The sequence below is a fragment of the Fringilla coelebs genome, assembly GCF_963513975.1.
Source record: "Fringilla coelebs genome assembly, chromosome: 1".
In the NCBI taxonomy this organism is placed as follows: domain Eukaryota; kingdom Metazoa; phylum Chordata; class Aves; order Passeriformes; family Fringillidae; genus Fringilla; species Fringilla coelebs.
This window is the reverse complement of record NC_140028.1, coordinates 4,946,159-4,967,337: the sequence shown is the minus strand read 5'-3', so window position 1 is coordinate 4,967,337 and position 21,179 is coordinate 4,946,159. Positions and strand designations below refer to the sequence as shown.

The window sequence follows — 21,179 nt, the reverse complement described above, 5'->3', positions numbered from 1 at the left end:
AGTTCCCAAAAAAATTCTAAAAATAATTGGTCCCACATTATCTCATTTACAATAAGTAGAGAAAAAAGTTACCCAGGGCAGAAGGCCCTTTATTTGCTTTAAAATCTAGTGGTGGAAATTGAAGGTAAGACGAATTAGAGCTAATGGTAAAATGCACTTTTAAAAGGCTATTTCACCATTACAGGAACTGCTCTAAGGATGGAGAAAGTTTTCTGCCACTGAAATATTTCCATAAAATTGGCTAACTTCCAAAAATGCCTGCTTCAGCTCAGAGTTCTCGGCTTGATGCTGAAACCTCAGAGGTAGATTTAAAAGGATCAGATTAGATGGATGATCAGTAGAAAGTTTTCCACCAAGGCTACAAAAATAGATTCCCAGCATCTGGATAATATTCCTTTTTTTTTATAATTCAGATAATTTGCTCTCCATTTGTAGCTATTCCCCTCACTATTCTAGCTTGGAGCACCTATAGTCTAGAGGTGATTACCAAGCAAAGAGATAAACTCAGGGAGAGGATGTGGACTGCCAACAGCACTGCACTGACCAACAAGAGGTAGAAAAACAAACAATAACATGGAAGAATTAAAACAAAAAGACACAAACAGCTGCCCAGGGGATTTTTTTGCCCCACTGTGCAAGGGGCAAAATCCAGAAATGGCTTTTGGTAAAGGATCAAGGTTCTAGACAAAGAAATCCTAATGTTGAATTTCTCCAGTAGAGAAGAATGCAGGATTTCAGATTATTTTTTCATATTCTTAAGAAACAAAATTGCATCACCTGTTTCTCACCCTCTTCATTGGATGGAGCATTTGGTGTTTATTTTGACAATATTCCCAACTCTGCATCTTGTGTGATCTTGGGCAAGTCATTTATTCCTTGTTCTGGATTCTCAGCTGCTGCATCAAATGGCAGCAACAGGAATAATTGTTTATGACTTGCATTTAATAGTAATAAAAATATTACTTGCATTTGCACAGTGTCTAACCAAAAATGAGTAGAATTTCACATAATTACTCAATAAAGTTACTGAAATTGACTGCTCACCTTGCTGGGAATTTGATACAAAGATATAACCTAGCTGAAAGTAAACTCGATAAAATTCTTACTGCCATGAAGCAATCCAGAAGCTTCCTTGCTCTAGAGATTTACTTTATTACAAAATATGTATTTTAATTGCTTCTTGTCATTTGTCTTTTTCTCTTCTCAGACCTATTTCAGCTAAACCAATAATGTTTTAAGAGCCCCAGGTTTAAAATTAGCAAATCATTCTGAGTTCTGAACTCTTACCAATCTGCAAAGTGTGATGTATTATGCTCACAGTATTTAATAACTACAGACAGCTGAAGCACATCCAAGTCACTTAACAGTAATATTTATACTAATTTATCATCAAACTACACACCTCTAAGTGGTGCAGCAAATACTCCACACAAAAACAACATGCACCAGTTTAAAGGATAAATTCCCCAATGTAATATTCATAGTACTTTTGATCTTCTACTACCAGAGAACATGCTTTTTATTCCATTTAAACACAAGAACATTAGGAATTTAATTTACTCTGAGATTACACCTACAGAAAATCAGGTCTAATGAATCATAGAGAAACATCTAAGAAATGACACTCTATTTGATCAACACCCTCAAATTCCTACACTTTTTCCTCTTCACATAACATTTTTTTCATCACCTGCTTTTCCCTCTCTCACATCATCAGTCACTGCAATTCACAGCAAGATCAGCAATTTAATGACAACACAGAGAAACCAATTTCATAAAATGACCAACAAAATATGAGCTGGATCTGTTTTATCTAACACAATATTAAAAGCTGCATTTATCTCGAGGTTTTTTCCTCTTTTTCTTACAAAGAATTTCCTCTGCTCTACTTCTCATAGTTTTAGATAATTTTCATTGCTTGGAAATTTCAGCATTTTGAAGTCAATTTTGTCCTACTCCCCCTAACAAAGACTTAGCTTCTGACTGATCAATGATAAATTTAGCACATCATCATATTAGTACTAAATTAAAAAGCTTGAAACACGCTTGTAAATAAATTGAAATTCTGTTAAGCAATCCCTCTTGCAGATCATCTTACTGAAAACTTGCAGTCTATCACATTTAAAACCTGGTTTACCCATAAACAGCAAATGTGGAGCTTGCTGGGATGATTCTGCAGCCACCTCCCTCAGTGAAACCAAGTTGGTAAAGCAGATTCTGAGGAGCCCTTTCAAAAATGCTTTGGCATCCACTACAGCCATCACAGCCTGCACTTGCCATTTCTTCTGAGCAAAGCTGCCACACCTGACCGACCCTTCTGGAGTCCCCACAGTGATAAATTACTGAAGTCCCTTCTCTTTCTCATACTCTTGGGGAAGGCAGCTACTAAAAATGCCACTAGAATACTCACAGCCTAAAGATTTTACTTTTCTTTTATCAAGATGCTCTTTATCTCCTTGGCCAGCTGCCCAAAAATCAGAACAGAACTCCCAAGCCTTACTATGATCTGCCTCTATGATTGAGGAACTGAAACTATTTTAAAAAAAAAAAAGGTATTTGAAATATTAATAAATTGAACTTGTCTGTAGATTTATTTATTCTCAAATGGAGAGAAAAAACTCTGGCACAGTGTTTATCACAGCCTGCAGTACAGCTATTCTTCATTACTTGTCAATGCACTGAGTTTTGTGGGTAAAAGACCACAGAAAATTATTAAATCAATAACATTTATGGAATTTCAAAAATGTTCCATCAAACATTTGGAAAGAAAACATTAACATATGCAGGATGAGCAGCATTTAAGTAAAAATGCAGCAGGAGGCTGAAACCAACTTCAGCAGCAAATGTCTGGATCTACAACACAAGTGCTGTAAATGTACACAGGTAAGAAAAAAGCAAATAAGGCACCTGAAATAAAGAGTGCTCTTTGATCCAAACCCTGCCTGACCTACCTCATCTGTTCTCATTAGAAGAGGAAAACTGAACATGCAAGAACTTGCAAGTGCAGAATTAATGTGTAAAACCCCAAAGGGATTCTGAATTTGTGACACCTGACCGTGGAGCACACAGCCAGTCACATTCTGAGAGCTCCAGGCTGCAGGGGCTCTCTGACCTCTGGAAGAACATTTTGAAGAAATTTATCATCTAATGCAAGAGCATACACACAAACATCTCAATTTCTCATTATTCTTAAAATTTCTTACAGAGCCAACTGGATTTTCACCACCCTGTTCCAGATGTTTGTTCCATGCCTCCCTCCCTCCACTTCAAGTTTCCAGTTCAGCAGGTCTTCACATGAGCCCATCTTTATTATTTCTCCATTAGTCTAACCCAGTCAACTTTCCTTCCTTTACTTCCATCATTTCTATTCAGCCAACACCCTCCTACAAAAGCCAAATTCAGTATTGAGATTTTTCTCCTGACTTATCACAATGTCATTATGGATGTGACCACCTCCAGCTGGTCCCATAAGCTCTGTTCATTGTGTTGGTGTCAACTTTCATTTCTCTTTGTCCATCTTTAGACAAGAAAGAGATGAAGTGTGGTTTATACAGGAGATTGCACCTGCAGCTACTCCTGATGAGAGATTTGTTTGGGTATAAGCAGGGTATCATCACTTGTTTTCTGAGTGACAATGAAGAAAGTCCAAAAAAAAAGTGCTTTTGACAGGCAGACAATGAATCCATCCATTTTTTTTCCTACTGGTACTTTATAAATTTTTTAATCCTCCTTTCATGTCAAATAAAATGGGCAAAATAGCAAGTTCTAAACCATATTGCATTGAAATTGTTGATGCTACTGTGCTAATATTGAATGCAAAATACAAGACAAGCTGAGTGAATTGAATTTATCCAAATCCAAGGGGCAGTAGAGTTTTTCTCACCCCTGGCTCTAGGGAATAGATTTAGTCAAGTATTTTCTTAGTGTTCTGAATTACAGTCCTCTCTAGGGCACAACAGACTGCTCCTTTCTTGAGAAACCAATTCACAGAAGAAGAGAGGAAGAGGAGTGGAGAGCAGAAATTGTGTGCAATACTCAACTATTTATAGAACTCCAGGGAAGATAAGCAATGCTGAACTGGGCAGGGAAGGAAAGCTAAAAGCATTTAGACCCAGACTGCTCAAAAATTGCCAGCTTTCATCCAGATCCAGATCACAATCAAATTTTGTCAGACAGGTACCAACTGCCAAAAACCCATTTCTCCCTTGTTTTTGCAGAATGACTCTATTTTTATAATCCATTTTATCTCAAAGAAAACTGCAAATCTTGGCCAGGAAGGCAATAAAAAACACCTTGCTGACCTGGCAAAGGTTGATGTGGCTTACAGCTCCAATCTGAGCAGGCTTCAGGAGATGTGAGCAGCCTTCTGGCACTCATATCACAAATTGTCAATTATAAAAAATAAGATATGTATTATTTTGATAAAAATCAGATTTGGAAGTGAAGGAGCTTTGTTTATTTTTTATCTTCTGCAATCCTGAAAGTTATTATGGAAAAAAGAGAGAAACATAAAACTTGACATGTCTAATACTGAGGGAGAACTCAAGGCCACAGAATTTATAAGCATAGTAATGAATTCCAAAACAGGACAGTGTGGAAGTACAACATCTAAACTGGACTATATATTTGTGCCTAAGATCTCATTCCTATATTCACATTTCTTCAATGAAAAAGAATCTTAAATTCAGTTGTGTTCTATAGACTCAACATCTACTCTTAATTCAGCAGCACCCAAAATTATTTCAAAATTAAAAAAAAAAAAAAAAAGCACTTGTTCTGTTTAAGGGCTTAAACTTAGAATAGTTATAAGGTTTATGAATAAAAGGAGTTAGAACTTAAAGTATCAACAATATAAAGTTTATCTCTAATAGCAGCACACTTTCAAATAGAAGAGTAAAGCCTGAGAATTGAATAGAAAAAAATCCAATTAAGGCCTGCATCTCATCTTAATACACTGCTGAGTAAATCAGAGAAGATACATTAAAGACAGTGTGTTAAATTAAATTAGCTCTACATACTGTATTTTAACACTTCCTACCATTTACTGAGAGTGCAGGAACAGAGCAGTTTTATGAGAGTACTTAAACCCCTCCAGCTTCTGCAGCTGAATCTCCAGAATTACAGCTCACATTCAGGATGCAGAGGGAAATTCTCCTGAACAAACAAGTCTCAAAACAAATAAAGAAGTCAGCCAAATCCCTTATAAATTATAAACCATCCCTGTCTGCCAAACAACTGCCCAGTAAGCACTGGGAATGTAACAGCTTAAACCAAGGTTTTAAAAAACTCACAATATGCTTTCAAAGTTTTCATCACCCAGCTAAAAGAGTTCTCCATTTCAACTCTTCATTTGGGTTGATCTCTGAAGCTCAAATCCATATGGAATAAGGACTGAAGTGCCAGTTTGTTTCTTCCATCTGACAAGAACTAGACTACACCACATAATCTCAGCTTCCAAGCATGAAAAGCAGCGCAGAATTCCCCAGGTTCAAACTGACACTGTGTTTGCTGAGAGATTGTGGCATCTGGTTACATTTCTCACTGCAGCTTTTGCATGAAGACATAGAATAGTTGAATATCTGAACACGCTGCAGTGTTAACTCAAAGAGTAACAGATTCAGCCTCAAACCTGACATTCACACACCACAGCCATGGTGAAAGGCTGAGTTACCCTAAGCAGAGTAATTCATCTTTTCATGCAGATCCACCCTGGAACAACCAAGGAGTTTAGACAAGGCTCAGCACTGAACAGCAGAAAACAGTAGCTGAACATAATATTACAGCCTGAGATTCTGTTCAGCTTGAGGGTATAAGCAAGCTTTATGATGAGGTCATAAAGCAGTTTTTACACTGAATTTATGAGCTCATTGTAGCAGTCATTTCCAGAAGCCAGTGACTGGTTTACTGGGAGACAGCCTACAGCAAAATTGGAAACAGAGATTGCAGAGAAGCTCGACTACAATATCCAAGACTGAAGCACAAAATCTGTAAGGCAAACAAGTAGGGAGGGAAGGTTTAAGCATGAGGCTTATAAATATCTGAACAAGGACATTTCAGAATCAGCAACACAAGAAGCATTGATTTACACTCACTTTCATTTGCAGAAATTCACCTTTATTTGAAGATGAGCTTATGCACAGCATGCAGGATTGAAAAATAACCACTACCCCTGAATATTCACACCAGACACCTATTGTTAAATCATGAATAAGTGACAGCAGAGTGTTTTCACCACACATACAAATTGTTTAAGATCCATCTTGCTTCTTAACTTCAAAACTCCCACTTGCTTCTTACATTAGTCCTTGTCAAACCACTCTAATTGGCACAACAATAAATCAAATGTAACCCAGAGCTCATCCCAAACTGCTCTGTAAGGGGCAAACAGCACACAAACCCAGGTCTGTTCTGCTGCCACAGGGAGAAACTCAAGGATCTTTTAAAGAGGTTCTAGGGAACTCAAAAAGGTTCATAAAATTCAAACATTTTCAGACTCAGCATCAAAGGGAACCTTAGATCCTCTCTCATGTGCAGATCCCAGCTTGTTTCATTTCAGACAGCAATGTCTGAGCAAAAGCATTTGACAATGAACATAATTCATGTACTCAAAGACACCCAGTCTAAACCAGAGAGACTCAAATGCAAAACTGCAGCAAATTCCTCAAAACTCAGCCAAGAAAACTGGACCACAGCACATTCTAATGATATCTATAAATTCTTAAATGACTGGATTGTTTACAGTAACTCCCTGTATCTATGGTTTGGAATTTATCTGGCTTTCATTTTAAGCTATTGGTGGTTCCTATGCTGCTTCCTACTAAAGAGCAGTGTTAAAACAGAAGTCACAAGCAGAAATCCACATTATCACAGAATGACTGCCTAAAGAGGCAAATCCATCTCCTCAGTTATAACAGGTCATTTTTTCTGGTCATTTACCCACTACCCACTATGTCTGTCCATGTACATAGAGACTTAATTTTGTGCATAGCCCAGTGAATGAAAAAACATTTCTAACATAGTTCTAAATAGTTTTGAGCTCCATAGGCATTTTTAATCCAAGCAGACCCAATTATTGGTTTATAGCAGTTTAATTGGGACAAACTCCAGGCATGCTACAGGTGCTGTACAGCAGTGATGCTCATCAGGCTCAGGACAGAGACATTTACTCAGCAAACAGCCCTTTGATGCTGTTGGAATGTGTATTCCCTACTCAACATAGTTTGTTCATCTGAATGGTTCTTCCATCACAAAATACCAATTAAATCAAAATTCATTCCATAAACCTGACAACAGGATCCAGCATGTGCCTTCCCACCACAGTTTTGCTACACGTGCTAAAAACCAAATTTCTGCTCACACCCCTTCAATATCCTTCTAATACTATCACACAGATCACTGGGAACCTGCAACTTCTTGGTTGCCAGGACAACTGACTGACAAGCAAAAAGTGCACCAAAATGCTTTTTTCTTTGTGTACTTGGTGCAAAGTTCTGCATTTCTACATTTTTTAGTGCTATCTTGAAGTAAAACTCCCATTGCCCCTGTGACTGAGAAGTGTCTATAGGTCAGACAGGCTACACAAAGCTCTGAACTTAAAAATTAATGCTGGACATTTTGTTCACTTAAATAGAAAATTATTTCCTCAGTCATGCTCATTTATATTTACAAACAATTGGGAAACACCTTACTATGTCACAAAAAGCAAAGGCTTTAGTAATTTTGCTAAGACCTTTCCTGTGCTGCAGAATCAATTGATGGTGAATTAGCAGTGCTAATGATCCAAACAAAATACACTTACAAATTAACAGTTTCACCTGTTTATTGCTCAGATAGAATTGTAAATATTCTCACTCTGAAGGAAGCAAATTCCCAGGCAAAGCAAGCCAGTGAGAAAAGCAGAGCCTGGGTTTGCTTCTCAAACACACGTGAAGCCAAATTCTGCCACGTACAATGCTCACTCTAATTGCTGACAGGATGAGCTGATGCAGAACATGGATCTGTGCAGGGAATGTTTCAAATACTGTACACAACACAACATTCACCAAAGCTGGGAAGAGACCAATGAAGTGCTGCAGTGCATTATTTACAATCTTTCTTATTTTCATCTCAGATTTTATCTCCTTCAAATCTGGCCATTATGAAGCTGAATTTATTTCATGCTCTAAACAACAACTTTACACCTTCAACATGTAAGATCTGCCACAGAAAAGCAAAGAGCAGCTTAGGCCAGGGCAGACTCTTGGTAAGCAGAGTGCAGCTTCCACCTACACAACTCTTCTTCCACCCTGCAACTTTTTATTTACTTTTCCTTTGACTCTCTCAACTATTCTGTTTTATTACTTGTATGAACATGACTAAAAAAAACTCACTGCAAGAAAGCCAAGAATTCACAGAGAAGCACCTTCCTACAGAGTAAATAGCTTGAGAAAGCACCATGAGGTGAGCTGACAGCTCCCCCAGTACACCACAGGGACAGCCAGCTCTGCAATTTCCACTCTTAGCCTGATCTTTCTTCACCTTTTTTGTTTGTTGGCTCTAATATAACAATCCAAACACAGAACATCAAGCTGTGCCAAAGGAAACCAAAGGGAAATATTTATGAGACAAGGAAACCTTTGTTTTTTAATCACACAACAAACCACAGCACAGTACAACTAAAAAAACACAGGTTTTCCTTATTTTGGTGCCATTCTCCTACCTTGACGTGACTGAAATCACCAACTTTGCTGCTTTCTTGGGGATTAAGAGGTTTGGTCTCCACTCTTGGTTTGACAACCTGCCTGAAAGGACTGGAGAGTGGGAGTCCACTGACACTGATTCCATCTGGAAAACAGAACAAAGAGAATTACTTTTGCTTGTCTCATGCTTTGCTTTGTTCCAATTAATTTATATCTTATTAACAAAGGGAGAGAAAAGATATCACAAAAAGTGATATTAACCTTTTACACAAAAAGACAAAACAAAAGACAAAGATTATTTGGCTGTTTCTCCCAGGACACCAAAAATTATCAAACTTGAATGCACCAAAAACTCAGTGAATATTAAAGGGAAGGATGGAAACTGCATTTGAAATATCACAACAGAGATGTCAGAGTTAATAATATAAAATTAGTTTTAACATTTACAGCATTAAAATAAAAATCAGAGTTTGTGGTTTTCCGTGACAGTGTGATCCTATCAGCTCCTTAGGATCCTTAAATTAATTTCTAGTACAAGGATTTCTTTTTAAAGTATATATTGTGGAAAATGACAGAAAATAGAGATGTCATGTTTTGTACATCTACTAATGCAAAAATAGATTAAATAGTTCTCATTTATAAAGGAGGCAAAATGGAAACTTAAGGTTTCCATTGTAAGAGTCAACAAAAAAGCTTAAAAATACCCTGAGAGGAATGTCCCCAGTTTGGTGCTTATTCCCAGTCTGGATACTGGCACAGACAGGATGACAAAGATACAACAAAACAACTTAACAGCTTCTGTTACTGCCAACAAGGTGGAACTTGAAGGTAAATAAATACACTGCAGTACATTTGGGGTCCTCAACCCAAAAACTCTAAGCACAAATTTGAAATGTTTGAAAATTATGCTGAATCAAAAGAATTAGAAGAACGAGAGAATTAAAACAAGGAAACTTTAACGAACAGTAAAAATGGATTCACTATTTAGATTTACATCCAAAGAAGAGAAAGACTTTGTTCCTTGATGCTGTGCAGAGCAACTGCAATCCAAAAACATCAACTAAATACAAGCAAAATCTCATGTACAGCAGCAGAGACACACAGCTGAACACACAGGAAACACCAAATTGTGACACAAAATCCAAACAAATTTCCTAAATTGCTCCTATGAAATCCAGACATGTTGAGGATACATTCCTCAAAAGAAGAAACCATAAGAACAAGATGGAACATGAAAGGGGTTTTGCATCATTAAACTTCACAGGTATCCAAAGGAGAAACAAAGAGAGTATCCCCATATTCCCTTAGTTGCAATTTCCTTCACTAATTCTAAAATGCACCCTAGCACTGAATCAATATCCTGTTCTGTCAGTTCCTGGGGGAGAGCAGGATGGGAGGTGAGAGCACCCTGCCCATGCAATGCAGCAGGACCATGAACAAGGCAAAAACAGAAATAAATACAGAACTACACTTGTTCACAGGCTTTGAAAGGTGCTCTTTCAAAATGAAAATCTGAAGTTTTAATTGAGGAAAAATATTCTTCTCCAACTGATGAATGATTTTCACTAGTTCTATATTTAGAACAAAACCTGACACTGACTGGTGCATAAAATTGCAAATTAAAACATGAAAAGAACCAAGTATGAAAACCTGCATGGCATTAGTCAGATTTTCCACTTTTTACATGGAATGAGCTTTATTTCTTTGAGAGAAGAATAGATAATACCTAAAACAACATCACAGAGATACAGCTAATGCCTTTCTTAATTACTTTATCCTTTAAAATCCCATTTTATTTTTACTTTCTATGGGGGGGGAGGGGTGAGGAAGAAAAGACAATAGTTTAAATATTTTCTCTGGAAAGAAGACATTTTTAAGTCTCTAATTTGTATCTGAAAAAGGTTTTCTAGCAAAGGAGATATCAGGAGGAAAGAGAAGTCCAAAGTAACTTGGTAGTGGTTGAACTTTCTGTCTCCAGTCTGTGGCATTCTCACAGACCCAGTGCCAGGCACTTTGTGATGCTGCAAATGACTCAGCCATTCTCAGCCTGGACTGCTCAAGGCAACTTCTCTGCCAGAGGACAAAAAGAAAATAATTTTCTACCACAAACAACAATTTTTGTAAATTATTTTATTTCTTCTGTTCTTTGATCAGGCAGCAATGGAGAAAAAGACCTTGACCAGCTCCCCTGCAATACATTAAATAGTCAGAATGGGGGAAATCCTGTTAAAATCCCTGCTAGGCTGCAGAACTTAATGATGGCAGGAGAAAACATTGAGCACCAATGAAGCAGTTCTCCAGAAGTTTTACATTATTGATACTTATATTTTTTGAGATTTCATACATTTTATTTTCTCTCATGAAGTTTAGAGAGATGAAGATGCTAAAACCTCCACAGTTTTCTTTTGTCAATCCCTACTGTCAAAGATCCTGAGCAGATCCTTGAGATCCTTGTACTATATAAAAAGTATAATTATCTTTCTACTCTGTCCAGAAATTTTCCTAATTTCAACAATCCACACTGAATATTTCCATGGTAACAGCATATGACCAACACTTTTCCCATGGTAACTGCAAAAACACAGCTTGCCTTTCCAACATCCCAGTCACTGCTGTCACAACAGAGCAAAATCTCTTACCAGCATTTCCTCTCTCCTATCAAATGTTAAGTAAATTGTCAATTTAACTTCATTAGCCACTTTCCCAGCACTCTGCACAGAAGAATCCCACAAAATTCCTTACTTGAATGAGGGAAGTGCATTCAGGGAGTTAAACCCCTGGATCTACGATGCAGTAACTGAGCACAGAAGGAAGAGGTGGCATGGGACAGCTCCTGGCCTGTGTCACACTGTGCTGTGCAAGGAGCACTGGCCTGACCCAGGGGACAAAAATGGATCCACTTTTCAACAGGTACATCACAGCTATGGAGGTCCCAAAGTCCACAGCAAGGAAACACTTTAAAACTGTTCCAGTGACACCACAGAGCTTGGGATTCTGAGGCAGTATCCATGCAATTCCATGTCACACAAAAGGGAAACTCTGGAAGGTTTTAGGCTGAAGTGCTGCTTCTTTCCAGGAGAATTTCATCCAATCCAACAGCAGAGCAGACCTGCTTCCTGCAGCTTCCTCAACAACAGCACAGGGACCCTGAGAGGGCCAGGAGGAGGAGGAATCCCAGAATCATTCAGGTCAGAAAAGGCATCAGAGGTCATCAAGTCCAGCCTGTGACCAGACATCACCAGGTGAACCAGACCAGAGCCCAAGTGCCACTTCCAGTCTCCTGAAACACCTCCAGGGATGGAGGCTCCACCACCACCCTGGGCAGCCCATCCCAGGGAGGGCAGGAGGGGCTGCTGGCCTGGAGCAGGATCCCCTCCTGCAGCCCAGGGATGTTTCTGGGGGGATTCTGCTCTGCTCTGGGGCTCCCAGCATTGAAAGGATGTGGAGCTGCTGGACCAATTCCAAAGGAAGCATCAAAGATGCTCAAGGGGCTGGGATGCCTCTGCTCTGGAGACAGGGAGAGCTGGAGCTGTGCAGCCTGGAGAAGAGAAGGCTCCAGAGAAAACTCAGAGCCCCTTCCAGGGCCTAAAAGGGATCCAAGAGAGCTGGAGAGGGACTTTTTGCAAGGCCATGGAATGATAAAACAACGTGGGGGTGGCATCAAACTGACAAGGAGAAATTCTTTATCCAGAGCATGATGAGGCCCTGGCACAGGTTGCCCAGAGAATTTGTGGATGCCCCATCCCTGGAAGTGTTCAAAGCAGGTTGGATGGGGCTTGGAGCAACCTGGGATAGTGGAAGGTGTCCCTGCTCATGGCAGCGAGGTGGAATGAGATGATCTTGAGGGTCCCTTCTAATCCAAACCATTCTATGATGCTGTGTCACAGAATCATAAGAGTTTTTGGAAGGTACACAGCTTGATCATAATATATGAAAACTAAATGCCACCTCAACCGATTTGTTTATTTTGTCAATTCTTGCCTGATTGAAATTTCAAAACAAAAACCTCTTGGTAGGCAACATCCCATAAGAACACTGTAACAGCTTTGAAGTACTTTAAACATGCAGAAAAATAGAAAAAAAAAAAACACCTTGAGAGAGGAGACAGACTCTACTTGCTGAACTCGAATGCCTTTTCTTTTTTTTTTCCCCCCTAGAAAAAGAGAACTGTATTCTCATGATGTGTGCAGAATTCTAGAAACTTGCTGTGTGGAGCAACAAAGAGCAGAATAACACCAGAACACCGAGAGTCTGAGGCAACATAATCCACCCTTCACACCTCAGGTGGGCACTGAGATGCAGCTCCTTCCCTCTCTCAAAAACGTGCTCAAGACCATCACAGGAGGGAGCCCAGGCAGCAGCACTCCAGGCAAGGATCCTGGGAATGCAGCAGCTCTCTGGCTCCCAGGAGCAGGGCACAGCCAACAGGAACCAGACTTGAGCTCTTCCCTGAAACCCCATTACCTCTGAAGACAATAATTAACAAGAACAAATGCACTGTAGGCAAGGATTTATGTCCTGAGGTTGTTGAACTGAACTAAAATTGGAAGATAAATTTACAATAAGGGTGAATGCAATGAAAGAGAACAAATGAAGCGTAAAGAAGTTCATAATAAACACTAGAGATTATGTATGCAGATTACATGAGATGCTAAAATAAAGGGCCTCAGGAAAGGGACAGCATAACAGGATGGCAGGTTTATTGGCCTGTATGTGCCAATAATCAATTTATTGTTATTTGCCTCATGTCTGTCTTAGTTATTTACATTGTAAAGAGCTGGGGTGTGAAACACCAGCTCTCTGTGTATTTGTGTAGTGGCTGGAGTACTGTGGTACTTAGATACTGTTAAAAAATCCCACCCTGTATTAGTCAAATCATGAGACAAAATGATTTATCTGGTTTAAAGAGCAGTGGGAAGAGGGCACCTTATCTTCCATAAGTACTAAAGCTGGAATTCAAGATGAATTTTGTAGTTTTCAAAAGAATTAAGAATATTTTTTGAAGTTACACAGTGATGAATTTATGGAGGACACGGAAGCATCTTTATTTTAAAAAACAGAGCAAAAGGGAACAAAACCTCATTTACTCATTTCAGCAGTACAACCAAAATGACATCTTCAAACTGCGGAGACAAAAAAAAAAAAACCAACTTCTTAGAAATGAAGTCACTTCAAAAGAATACTCAGAATAATTAAATGTAATAAAGGCTACTAAGCAGAGTAACATGGAAATGATAATACTGCAAAATCTCTGAGGACCCCATCATTATCATCAGTGATACCATTATTCTGATGGAGTCCTCCAGGCTACTTAATTTCTTGGAAGAACTGTCAAGAGAACATTCCAACAAAAAAAAGAAAAAAAAAAGCTTTGTCTGTACACCATGCACCATGTAAGTGCAGGGCCATTTTAAAGTAGATAAAATCTGGCCATTAAAGCAGAAAAACAACAAATTAAATATGAAAAATACACTGGTCTTGCATACCAATGTTAACAAATATTCAAGATTAGTGCTCCTAGAAATATGCTATTATTGCTCTGCAACCTTTTTCCCCCTAGAGTGATGCCTTCAGTTTTGGCTTTCATATTTCCAGATTCTGTACTCTGAACTTCATACAAAGTGTTAGCAAGTTCTCCTCACAGTTCAGTCAGACAAATCAATCCTTTTCCAGCCCCAGAACCAAGGACACCACTGCAGCTCCAGGCCCAAAAAGTGCAAACAGGGAATTGAGGAGAGCAAACTGGGAGGGTGGGACTTCATAACCTGAAGCTGTAATTGGACAATTAACCCAATATGTAATTGGACCAAAACTTATAAAAGTGTGAAAACTCGTGACTCAGGGTCCATCTTGGGTGGAGCCATGGCCAGGCTCTTGCAGTGCCCAAGGTGTGTCCTTTGGAGGCCTTTTTAATAAATCCCTGCTTTATTCCTTTAACACTGCCCAGCCTCTGCTCTGGGCAGCCTCTCCAGACATCAAGAGAAGGGAAGGAGAGACTTAAGGCACAGATTTGCTTCTCTCAATGTGTAATTAATTAGTTCCTTTGATGAGTTTATGAATTTAAATATTCTCACACTTGTCTTTAGGTTCCCTATACAGGGAATAAATGAACATTAACATTCTACATAATGAAGTACTCATTGCAAATTAATTCATTCACTTTGCAAAACTCTGTCCCCATGTAACAGGAGCTTTGTTAAAAGCCTCAAACGAGTCACTGTGCACAATACAATCCAGGAAGAGCAGCTATTGTTCTCACCCCCTTCTTAGTGTCAGGGAAATGCTGAATTTCAGAAGCTGCAGTGTCATAGCTGGAAAGGGGAATTCATTATGCTCATAATGTCAATATCCTGTTGACCTTTCTAATCACCTTAACAGGTGACAGAGATCTCACTGCTTCAGCTGCTTGCACCTGGCTGTACCAAGCAGACCAGGGGATTCCCCTGCCTCACCCAGTGCAGCAACCTCAGAATCAAATTAAATGCCCATGATGACCTTCTCAGCCAGAGGAGGAGCCCTGAACCATCCAGCTGAGGGACAAGAGATCCAAAATTTCACTAAGATTTGTTGCAAACATGGATCTCCCTGCATGGATCTCCCAAATCTTGGTCAACTGGCTTTAAGATATGGAATCACAGAATTGCTAAGGTTGGAAAAAACCTTGAAGATCATCCTTGTTCAACTCTCAGCCCAGCACCACCATCATGTTCACCACTAGACCATATCCCCAGGTGCCACATCCACACATTTTTTGGAACATTTTCAGGGCTGCTGAGGCTGGTGAACAGGACAACCTGTTCCAATGTTTTCCAACCATTTCAGTGAAGAAATGTTTCCTTACATCCAATCTAAACATCCCCGGCTGCAACTTGAGCCCATTTCCTCTCATCTTGTCTTTTGTTACCGGGAGAAAAGACCAATGCCCAATAAAATTCAGCATAAATAAATAGGGGGAAAGAATCCCAAACTTCTACATGCAGCAAGAGGCTCTCAGGATATCATTTCTGTTGAGAAGAAAGATCATGGAGTTGTGGTTCATGCATTCATAAATCTCCCAAACCAATATTCAGTCAAAAAAGGAAATGATAAATTGTGCATTACCCCATGATTGTAAGCAAAGTAATATAAAACAAAATAAAGAGCACCATTAGGTCATCACATGAACACATAGATCAGCTTTCAAATAGTGTCTACAGCCTCCCTCCAACAGACAGAAATGAGAGTTCAAAAGGGACAAGGCTGACACTGGAACAGTTCCCATAACAGGGACAACTAAGCTCTAAGCAGTTAGAAATCCCCAGTCTGCTGTGACAATACCCTGGGAAAATGCATCAAATCACTGCAGGAAGCACGTTTAGAAGATGCCCTGTTACCTCTCCCATGCAATTAAAAACCTGGGAACACAAGGCCACCAGTAAGTGCAAAGCTGCTGAAAAGTAATTTAGCTGTGACACTCCTTGCCACAGCACGTTGTGAAGTGCTGACAGGAAGAATGAAGAGTTTTAGGAAGGAGAAACCCACTAAGGATGAGTAAAAGTGCCTAGAACCAGAGAAACCCTATTCAGCCCTGGGAGCTCCTAAGCAAACAAGAGTTAGAGGCCTGGAGGAAAACAGAAGTAAATGCACAATTTTTCCTGTATTGTCCCACTGGAATCTGCTCTTAGCCACTGTCACAGTCAGGATATTGGCTGGATGGTCACTGACCTGATCCTGTACAGCCCCTCACGAATCTGGAAAAACACCCAACATTTTTCTCTGTGAGGCATCACACCATCAACACACCTCAGCAATTCAGACTGATAACTTGGTTTACTTTCCAATTGGATAAATGTGTATCATCAAAAACATCAGTAATTGGTCCATTCTGCACCATGTCCTGATTTTTCTAGCTCTTTACTGTTCTTCCCATCAGGCTCTTTGGAAACTTTAGCATTTGTAAATTTAAAAGCAATACATAAAAAATAAAGCAGCAACTAAATTTTCAATACACTTAACATCCCTAATAACACTTTCAAAGGATAGAGAGTACACAGCACCCACAGATACTAAAGTTCCAACAAAGCAGTAATGGATCCTACTCCTTTATCAGCACTAAATGAGGAAGGGCTGAATTGCTTCAGCTACCCAACCTTTCAGAGAAGCAGAAGATATAGTAGGATTAAAATGGTGTTCAAAGATTTTGTTCATCTGTGGTCCCATAAGAGCTGGATGCAGGTAAACAGAGGCCAAAATCCAAATCCCATAAGTGTTCAGTGTCCATACCATGAAGTATGCTATCTTCACCTCCTACAGAATACTTGGGGTTTATGTTATTTCATCAGAAAAGCTCCTAGACAAGTGCAGCTTCAGAGCATTTTGGACACTGGGCACATGAAGGAAATTTTCCATATATATGTGTGCATATATATCTATAGATACATATTTACTATGAAACCTCACTTGCTATCAAGGGGAATTTCTGAAAGTCTCAATTCCCTGGCACCTGCGTTTTCCCAATGTCAGGGTGGGCTCTCCCTTCACTGTCAGCATTTTCAACAAGCTCTAAACTGAACTGCAGTGTAGCAACACTGTAGGGTTTGTGCAGTAAAGTTTTAAAATATTTTTAAAGTATTTTTATATTTTACATTAGGGAGGTTTCAAAACCAAAATCTTTCAATCATTACTAACAACTACTATAATTTTTGTCTAAATGCATTTGCAAGGTAACTCACAGAAATCATTGCTATTCAAACTGAATGGGCTCTGCATGTAATTTTGTTGTATTCTTCTGTACTGAAAGATTACTTATAAAGGTAATGCAGACCTGCAAATGGATCCTGGGAAAAAATCCAAATAAGAGAGAGTTTTTAATACAGGACTATCTTGTTTTATCAAGGTAATTTAATCAGTGCAAACATATCAGACAAAGGAAAAAATACAGAGTAGAGTAATTACTCCAGAAAGACTGTGTTTATTAGAAAAAAGAAATCCTTATTACAAGTATCTGGTACTTGTAATTCCAAATAATTCTAATAGAAGCAAACACTGTGGCTTCCTTTTATTCAAAGTTTAAACACATGGCACTTTCTCTGCAGCACAAATATTAGGGGGATTCTGCCTTAAATTTTAATCTGTCACTTTAGGCAAAACTGCACTCAGCAATAACTCAGAATTCTGCAATCCTGGATAATTAAATATTCAACTCAATGCTATTTTTCTTTAAACCCCACTAATGTTTGTGAATTCTTTTTCTTTACCTTCATAAGGTAAGAATGCAAAGAGATACCTCAAAACCACTGTCAAAAATATTTTAAAATACAGCAGGGCAAGGTCTCATGATGGGGAAGCTGGGCCAGACTCTCATGCCCACAGGTGTCTCAAAAATTCACCCTTCAATCTGCAGAGCTCAGCTAAGGGTTGACTTTGCTTTATAAGACACAAATACTCAAACATGCAGCCACATCCCAAATCAGTTTAACACAAAGGGCACAGCAATTAGCAAAGTGTTTCCAGCAGCACATAGAACCCTCCTAAGCAAGGAGAAATGAAAAACTCACCATCACTGAGATCCTGCAGAAGGTTTTCTTGGCAAGAAAAGTCCAGCTTCACTTTAATGTTTACAACAAATGTTGCAATCTTTCCAGGTTTTAGAGGAAACTGGCAGAGGGTGTCTTCTAGATTCCAACTCAAGAAATCTCCATACAGCTTCTCTGTATCAAAATAAGTAAATATTTCATAAGCATAAGCCCTGCATTGAGGAAGTTTCAGTTTTGAACTGCTGTAGAGAGTACTAACCAATCTGTCACATCCTGTTTAATCTAAAATATTCAGAATTAATGTATTAAAATTAATGTAGCACTAGAAAGCTGGAGAAGTTACTGGGTACTGACACTGACCTGGGATCACACAGATCACAAAGCTCAAAACATGAATTTAGGTGAAGAAGATCACTACCAGAAAAAAAAAAAAAAAAAAAAAAAAAAAAAAAAAAAAAAAAAAAAACCTGCACAATAGGCAGCATTAAACATAAACTTTAAATATAGCCTGCAGGGGTTTGAAATGTTCATGTAATTTTGAATCCTACATAGTTCAGCTCAGGAGGTGTCACACGAATGCTGAGCCCTTTTCATCAAAATAACCCAAACTCAATCAGCTGAAATTCTGAAACAGCTGTAACATCATTCTTCAGTTATTTACTAAGCAATGGAGAAGGTTAGGAGTACTGGCTTTCATCCTTTTATAAAGTCCTTTCTTAAGGCTGAGAAGCAGCTTTGTATAATACCCTGTCATTAAGGATGCCAGACAGGATCAGTCAGTGACAAAAGAAAATTTGTTTAATAAATTTTGTGTCATTTGTCCACTTGATATAGGGGATCTGTAATTATTAAGTCCTCCCCCATAAGCCTGACATGCCAGAAAATTATACAAGGGGGGAAAAACCCCAGAATTTACTTTTCATCTACACTGGGTCTTCAGTTCTGGCCAGGGTCAACCAACCCCACCCATAAATTCATTCCTATATGCAAGACCAGACAATGCTGACTACTACAAGAAAGTCTATTGGTACAACACATAAGCATGAAGGTTTGGCTGGGAGAGCCCTAAAGAGATATTTATTGATTTATTAAGCACTGCATGTTATCTCCAAACTATATTAGAGAATTCTTCTAAAAGCTCATTTTAACACATTTTGAGCACAGCTTTGCATAACAGGGACCACTGAAAGTCCCACAGTTCATCTCTACATCCTCCCAGGCTACTTGGTAAGAACAAGGTAATTAAAATCTGCTGTGGTTTCAGAACCTTTCCAAAACCAAGATCCACGTGTGAGGGAACAGGGTGGACAGACTGCCTCAACTACCACAACCTGGAATAAAGGATCTTTCAAAAGCAGCAATCAGAATTCCAAATTATGTCCAAATCATGTTGATTTGCACAGGAACCTTTGGTTTCCCTTTCTAGGAAAAGAAGAAGACAGAGAATTTTTTTTCCATTAACTTCTACCTAAACAATAAAAGCTTTGCCTGAAACATATTCTTCTCACAGAGCACCAGATGTTGTCTTGTGTCTTTCCCCATCAAATCAATAGTGCAGATTTCTTTATTTAAAAAAAAAAAAAAGACAAGGTAAAATTAAAAAACCCTCCCAAAAATTATTTCCTTAATCTCACTTCCACCTCACCTAAGGATTTAGCTGGAACCATATCACCATTCTGATCATTTTCTTCTACTTTCAGGAAAAAAGGTAAGTTAATAAGTATGGCACTCTCTATCCCCTTTTCCTGTTAAGTAAAAATCCAAGATGCTCAAGGAGTGTTTTCCCTCAGTGTAAACAAAGAAGGACATATCCCAAGCAGTGGAGCACCAAACTCTTTCCAACATGTGTTTTCATTAAGTAAGAGCTCTATTTGAAGACAAGTGAAAAGATTTTTGAAGTGAGAACAGCCCTTGCAGACACTTTCTAATTAACACCAGTAATTACAACGTGAGATCTAAATGCTTGAGCTAAAAGCTAAGCTGTAGATGTGGAGAAACAGCTAATTTATATTTATCTGACACTTGGTTGTAGTTTAACAATGTTGACCTTGTTCAGTAATCAGTATTACAAAGAATTTTACTCTGGCTTCAGACCTCTGTTCAGTAGAAGGCTGAACTGGGGCAAGCCTGCATTCAGCTCTTTGTCAAGCCCAAATTCTGTGTTCAGCAAACAAGTTACAAGCAGCTGTTATCAGGAGTTGCAAATAGCAACCTCTTATTTTCCTGGGTGCTAAATCACTAAAATCCTAACATATATCACATAAAAGCTTACCCAGAAAGTAACTTTGTGTCACCCTAGACCACTCTAACTTTTAACAGATTTTAAGGTCTGCCAAAGAAAAAGTCCACACTGGCATTTTGCATAGAGAAAAGATAGAAAAGTCTTCTGACAACACAGGAACCTCAATTATTTTCAATCTTAAATCCCCTGGTAAATCTGGCTTTTTTCTATAGTTTATTTTATAAATTCAAAATAACTACCAGTTCTAAAAGCACAGGCATTGGCATTCACACATTTTAACTTCTCCTGGACCTGGTGGATAGAAATGAACCTGCAGGACTTGTTATGCTCTTTCCAATGAAATAACACATTTAGGAAGGAAAGAAGTTATTGCACAGAAGCAAATGTGTTCAGAGCAGAGTGAGAATAACTCTGCAGACACCAAAGGGCACTGGAGGAGGAGGGGCAGGAGATGCTCCAGGTGCCAGAGCTGAGATTCCCCTGCAGCCCAGGGGAGCCAGGGGAGGGACTCTTCTCCCTGAACAGCAGCAGGACCAACGTGGGATGAACTGAGAGCAACCCCCAAACCTCCTCCCTGTGCCACTGTGGGAGAGGATGGAAAACCTGGAAAGAGGGAGTGGTGGGGGGAGGTGTTTTCAAGATATATTTTACTTTCAATATATATTTTATATAAATTTTATATTTTAATATATTTTTCAATATCTATTTTCAAGATATTTTACACTTCTTATTATCCTCTCCAAT

The 21,179-nt window shown here is 38.9% G+C and overlaps 1 protein-coding gene across 5 annotated transcripts in view; it reads right to left on the bottom strand.

Moving 5' to 3' along the window:
* Positions 1 to 21,179, bottom strand: part of TRAPPC9 (trafficking protein particle complex subunit 9) — a 443,040-nt gene that overhangs the window by 355,003 nt on the left and 66,858 nt on the right. For all 5 annotated transcript variants that reach the window (XM_084214958.1, XM_084214957.1, XM_084214959.1 and 2 more), the window contains 2 exons: positions 18,215 to 18,367; positions 8,699 to 8,823 (listed from right to left, as the gene is read on the bottom strand). In XM_084214958.1, coding sequence (XP_084071084.1) covers positions 8,699 to 8,823; positions 18,215 to 18,367 — 278 coding nt within the window. The remainder of the gene's footprint in view (positions 1 to 8,698; positions 8,824 to 18,214; positions 18,368 to 21,179) is intronic.